This window comes from Charadrius vociferus, unplaced genomic scaffold, assembly GCF_000708025.1.
Source record: "Charadrius vociferus isolate BGI_N301 unplaced genomic scaffold, ASM70802v2 scaffold472, whole genome shotgun sequence".
NCBI lineage: Eukaryota > Metazoa > Chordata > Aves > Charadriiformes > Charadriidae > Charadrius > Charadrius vociferus.
In genome coordinates this window covers 9,789,922-9,796,563 of record NW_009647735.1, presented here as the reverse complement: position 1 = coordinate 9,796,563, position 6,642 = coordinate 9,789,922, and the positions used below count along the sequence as shown (strand labels likewise).

At 56.7% G+C, this 6,642-nt stretch overlaps 1 protein-coding gene across 1 annotated transcript in view; it reads right to left on the bottom strand.

Moving 5' to 3' along the window:
• Positions 1-1,296, bottom strand: part of NLGN3 (neuroligin 3) — a 25,670-nt gene extending 24,374 nt beyond the window's left edge. Inside the window, 1 exon segment of the mRNA XM_009881743.1 lies at positions 819-1,296. Within this exon segment, the coding sequence (XP_009880045.1) occupies positions 819-1,296 (478 nt within the window).
• Between the last annotated feature and the right edge of the window lie 5,346 nt (positions 1,297-6,642).

The following is a 6,642-nucleotide window of genomic DNA, read 5'->3' as shown; positions in this document are numbered from 1 at the left end:
GTGCGGGCCCCTTCCAGCCCGCTGCAAATCCCCAGGGGGCTCCCGTTGCGATGAGGCTGGGGCATGCGCGCGGGCAGGCGCTGCCTCCTTTGCCCTCTACTTACAGTTCAGGTGGGATCCCCTACAAAGGAAAAAGTTAGACAAGGAGGCACCCGGCGCCACTCAGCCTCACCCCAACGGGACCATGCCCCGCGGGTCCCCGGCACCCCAGGCTCATCGCTCTGCCACCGTCTTGCCAGCGGACAGGGGAGCAGCCAAGCGATGCGCCTGTTGGTGCCCCCAACCTCCCATCCATACCAGGGCCCAGAAAAGGGCTCCACAGTCCCTTCCTTGCTGGAGCATCTCCCCAGGGAGAGGCAGAGAGTGTTCCTCCCAGCCGCAGCCCACTCCCACAACTAGCGCATGGACCTGGGGAGGGGGGGAAGGGGGGAGGAAGGACGAACTCGAACCAACTCAAGACAGAACCTGGCACTCGGCACCTGGGGAGCACAAACCAGCTTGTCACTCTGTGGATCTGCGGTCAGAGAGTCGGATTCAGATTTAGCAACACAAGAGAGGAACCCATGACAATGCCATGGAGGTGGAGGGGGGGGACCAGGAGGTGTGGAGGAGCAGGAGCACGCGAGACAGAGATGGCAGCTGAGGGCAAGAGGGCGAGCTGCGTGGCCAGAGAAAGCTTTCCACAAACAGACAGCATGCTGCAGGGTCCACAACCACATGCTTCAAACACAACACCCAGGTGAGACCAACCACTGCTGGGGAGGGGGGAATGGCGCCCCCCCCCCCGCCCTCCTGCGAGCAGCCCGGCGGGGACTCACCATCCTCTGTGGGGATGTAGATGTTGAGGTACAGACAGTCCTCGTTGGGGTCCTGGATGTACGTGGCCACGATATCCAAATTGGAAGTAAACCAGATGGGCAGCATGATCTCAGGAACGGCGTTGTGGATGTTCTGGGGGCAGACTGGCGAGAAGTGGGTTGCGTTCCTGATGCCCGACCAAGAGGGCGGCGGCTCGGGGGGCATGAACCTCTTCTCCCCGATGGGGGGGGCGGCGTAAGGCACCCCCAGGTATTGGTCCACGGGCCCCAGGATCTCGCTGGGCAGTGGCACTCGCACCCCCCGTAACTTCCCATAGTGTGTGTTGACAGTTGGTGAGTAGACCTGGCCCTCCATCTGCACAACTGCCGAGGTGAAGCTCAGGACCCAGAGGGTGAGACGCAGGTCCCAGCCGGCCACCAGCTCAGGCACTTGGAGAACAGGGGGCAAGAGAGGGCTTCTCCAGAGTATCAGCCACATCGTCTGGGAGGAGCAGCACCAACATCCAGGCTTGAAGCTCCTGGGTGAGGGCTCAGGGCATCCCCATCACACCAAGCCTCCAATTTGCCCACCGGGACTAGACGGAGCAGGAGAGCTGGGAGCCAGGAGCGTGCAAGCCCAGCCACACCTTCCGCTGGGTGAGTCGGGAGCACGGATGCAGGGAGACGTGCCACCGCTCCTCACAGCCTGCCAGCTGCCCACTGCTGCCCACGTGCCAACGGCCCGGCCTGGAGGGGACTGCTGGTACTGTGGAGAGATGGAGGGAATTAACAGCAGACTTGCTCTGGGAAGAGGCAATGTGCTGCAGTGCATTAGGAGCCAGGATCCCTGGCCAGACTTTCCCACCCATGACTGCTCGTTGGCTCTGCCACCGCCCAGGCAGGCAGCAAGCGCGGGCAGCACAAGTAGAGCCTGTGCAGACACACAGCCTGCATCTGTCCACGCCTGCAGAGCCTGTCCCCAATGCTCAGGGGCCAGCCCTGCTCCTGCCCTGGCCAGCTGAGCCCTGCAGCTGCCCGGCGCAGCAGCACAGTGCCCTTGCTCCATGCTGCAGGAGGTTATCAGCAGCAGATTACAGGTGCCAAGGTACGCAGGACAGTGCCGATTTCCTGGCACCACAAGGATGATCCATTGCCCAGCAGAGCCCCTACACAAGAGCCCACTGGCACCTCTCCCCTCCTGCTTGTGCTCCCACGCCGTGCAGTCTGTGCATCTCACCTTGGCTCCATCCCAGCATTGCTCCCCTGTCCAAGTGCCACCACCCAGCAAATTAGACCCAGACACCTATCTTGCCTGCCCACATGCTCTCCAGACAGCTTTCTCCCTCCAGGTGCCACTAGCCAAAGCCGAAGCGGCGGGAACCCAGGCACAACGCAGGTGCTGGGTGGGCAGGATGGAAAAAGCCAGAGTGCTTCTGGGCAGCGTCCCCCTGTGCTGGCACCACAGCATCCCTGCCATCCGAGCAAGCCCTGGGGAGGCAGAGCTCTGCTACCACATCCCCACACCGGGCTGTTGGCGGAAGGCGGGGGGAGCAGATGTGGCAGCCCCCCATGGGATCCGCGGGGAAGGAAGGGAGCTGCAGGCAGGCAGTGGCTGCAGATGGGGACCTGCGGATGTGTGTCAGTGAGCAGAGCTCCTGCGCCAAGGAGCCCTTGCTGGAGGCTGTGTGGATTTTCAGTGCTCTGCCCTTCACCTCCCCGCACCGCCTGCCGCATTCAGGGTTTATGTAAGTGAAGGGCCCCCCCGCCTCCCCCCGCCAGCACTGCTGCTCCCAGGGGGACCGGGGCAAGGGGAGCCACCGAGGCTGCGCTTGCCTGGGGCTCACCCTCACCCCGGGCTCCACAACTCGTCTGGCGGCTTTGCAGCCCGGTCCCCACTAAAAGGCACTGCTTGGTGACGGATCAGCGGATGCTCGTCCTGTCTCAGCCATGTGTCCTTACTCTGGGATAGACGGCAGCGGTGGTGGGGCACCTCCATTTTGCCCCAGAGCATCCTTACATGCCCACCTGGTAAATCTCTCCCAAGCTCAGAGGGGAGCAGAGTTGCCTTGGAATTATTGGAGCACAAAATAAGGGCTGTATGCAGATGGGAGGATGCGGCTCTGGTGGAGGCTCTGCTGGGCAGGGACTCTGCGAATGGAGAATACCTCGTCCAACGAGGAAAATCCGCAGAAAAAAAAAAAAAAAAGCCACACAAAAAAACCACGGAGGGCGTCTCAAATCTGCACTGCACATGTGCAGGCAATTCACTGCTGGTCATTAAGGAAATGGGCCCGTGCTGTGCCTGCCCTCCTGATATGCCCAGGGAACACAGCATGCTCAGAAATCAGGGTATGACAGGCATAATAAGAAACACTCAGCCCAGAAAATCATTTTACTGCATCCAGCCTACCTGAGCAGTGAGGCCTGGCAGGGCTGGGCATGCAGGCACATCTCCAGAGCCCGCGGAGGGACCACAGGTAATGCCAGACAAGTACAAATGATGGGGAGGCAGTCGCACGTACTGCCCCATCCACGGCACAGGGATGACCTGAGGGCTGAGCTAGCACAGCTGGGGCTGTTCCTGCTCTACCCATGACCCCCATCACCTCTGCGCATCATTCCCCTCCACCTCCTCCTGCCCCACCAGGCAGTAACAGAAACACAGTTGGCGACAGCACAACACTGCTGAAGCCTAAGAAACAAAAAGTGTATCGAGAGACAAAATACAGCTGAGGCACCCAGAGACCCCAAGATCTGCTCTGTCCCACCACTGCTGGAGCTGCCTCTGCAGTGCAGTGCCTCAGCTGCCCCACTCTGCCTTCAGCTCCGGCAGAAAACCATCATTCATCTAATATTCCTTGCAGCAATGCTCCTCCTTCAGCAGAGAACTGACCTTTGCCTAGCAGAGACATCCCAGGGGTGCAATGACAGCCTGGGACCCCCCAAAGCTGCATTCCCAAGTGGGATCTCCATGGTGTTTCAGACCCATCGCTCCACCTGGCATTGCTGGAAAGCAAACTGCCCAGTGCAACTCTTCTGCTCAGGTTCCTTTGGGTACCACCGGTTAGGATAAAGCCAAATTATTAATGACTGTCATATCTAATTTGTATGACTGGAAGCTACAGGCAGCTTCCAGCCTTTATGATAGTGCCCACAACTCCCCGCAGAGCCATTTCAACCAATGTGTCATCGTTTTCCCTATGCACACCACAGCCCTGCCAGTGCTGGTTCACCAGCTGATTTCCTGATTCCAGAGCTTCCCCCAGGGCTGCAGCCACACACTGCCAAGGGCATTGCTGCTCCACCAACTCCTCCAGCCAGGCTATTTCATGGCACTAGGCAGCGCCGCTCTGCAGCCCGCAGCCACCCAGCTGGGCTGCACATGCCAGGCACTGCAAACCACCAAACAACCTAACCACCCTGTCCTGGCATGATGAGGAATCTCTTTTTACAAGACACAGCCCAAAATGAGCTTCTTGCTACAGTGCCTCAGAATTACGTTATGATGATATTCCTTTGGGTTTTTGTTTAATCCTCATCCACGGTTCTTTTAATAGCTTTTAAAAACCATGGAAATCTGAAGACAAAAAACATAAGCTAAAAGTTCCAAGTACACATCCTTAACTTAAACAAAATGATGCTACAGGACTTGCAACAGTCTCCAATCATGAGTTTTATGAAGCATTGGGCATAGAGGTGGGTTACGTGAGTGATAGCCAAATACGGAGACGCACAGTCAAGACCCAGCAGCCTTGATGTTACCCTGGAGAGCCACGGATGCCTTAACACTCAAATCCAGATCACGGTATTTTAACATTTGTAATTCCACATTTGGTTCTATAATTTTTTTAAGACTTTTCCCCTCCATCTGCCCATGTCCCTGCAGCACAGAATAAAGGCACTCAAACAATCTCAGTGACATGCTCTTAAGCCTTCCTATGTTTGGATTGTTTTTCAATTACAACCCCCCAAAAAATGATGCAAACCCTGAATCTGGAATTCCCTGGGTTTCAAATGCCTCATTTGGGATGATTACAATACCCCCGTAACACATCTTATACCCTCATATAGCTGTTCTGTGCTCTGTGCTTTCTGCTATAACTTCATGTTAACATAACATTTAGGATGGGAATTTAGCCTTAATTTAATATTGACAGACTGCCATGAAAACCCGAGCTCAACCCCCTTCACCGGGGGCTGTTGCATGCGCCTTGCATTGCTGCCTGCTGCCTCAACAGCTCTCAAGCTTCCCCTTGGTCTTTCAAAGCACGCAAAACAACTGGGAGATCCGAGACAGGACATTTTGTTCAGGGAAGCGATTCCCCTCATATCCCATGGGAGGTGGGAGCAAAACGTCCCTGGTTTTTCCGCCTACGGCGCTCCCGTTCTTCCCTCCAGCAGCGAAGCCAAACACGTCCCCGGGCGAAGATGGCTGCTGCCTCCCCGCAGCCCTACGCCAGGAGGAGCCGTGCCAGCCAACTGCAAGGGAAACTGGGCCGGGCCGGGCAGATACGGCCAAACTGGGGATGCTCAGACGAGCAAGCAGCAAGGAGCCGGCAGGATAAAGACACCGCAGGCATCCCAGGTCGCTTTGCCAGACCGCTGGTGGGGCGAGCAGAGGAAGTGAGGCTGCAAGCTGTTAGAGATGTTATTCATGTGCCTTGGAAAACAAACGCTCTATCGGTATTTCCAGGGCCGTACTGTCTGCCAGACAGCTCCCTCCTCAACAAGGAGACGCTCTCCATGGAAACCTGGGCAGGCGGGATCCTCTGGAAGCCTCCCTCGCAGATGCAGAGTCAGGCGTCTCAACACCAGCCAGACGAGCTGGATCCACACCTTCCCCATCAGGCAGCTGAGGAGATGTGAGCAGGCAGCCTGCCCGTGTATCGGACCCATCATCAGCGTCCAGTCTCCTGCCCCTGAGCACTCAGGCTGACCCAACCCCAAGCTCATCATGTTGATGCTGTGGCTCTATGTCTGTGGGAAACTTCTTGGAAAACAATGGACACGTACTGAAGGTCGACATGAAGGAGGAAATCATGCGCTGACACTGAAATTACTGCTACTCCCCAACAGATGCGGAATGTGTATTAATTAAAAGACTGACTTGGTAGAAATAGTAACAAAGTGTAGATAATAAGTTACAGCTGCATTTAACCAATAATAGTTTGTGTGTATAAGTCTAGAAACCAATGAGCACAAGCCGCAGAGCTAGCCCACGTTGTAGTAAAAAGTATATAATGGCTTAAGTATTTTAATAAAGTGGCTTCAGCATTGATCATATTGGTCTGCGTCTGGGTCTGTCCGCATATGTCCTGTGTGGTCCAGAGCCAGGACAGACTGGGACCTCAAATGGCCTGGCTGGCATGGATAGGTGATCTCCCCCCAACAGCAAGCAGACAGGATGTCCCATAGCACCCTCCGGCCACTCTGCCTTGTGCAGCTCTGCTCACCATCTGACCCTGTTGTATCACAGTGAGAGGTAGCTGGGGGCCAGCCCATGCACCCCAGCACAGACATGCACCTGGCAAGCAGCATGAGAAACCTCTGCCTCCTCTTCCCCAGGACGAGTGAGGTCCAACCCTTTCCACCAGTCTGTGCTCTGGGACCTCAGGGTGATGCTCAGCTCTTAGGCAGCAGCCCCTGACAGATGTGCTCCCCACCCTGCAAGCTGCTCTCCCCCACCAGGTAGCGACCCCGGCTCTCACCAGCCCCTGGTTCCATCCCACCTGGTCTACAACACTGCAGAAACCCCATAGGAAACCCTGGGGAGCACAGAAGCTGCAGCACAACTGGATTGACGTGCTTGTGCCTGTGTGTCCCAGTGGCTCCTGAAGAGCATCCC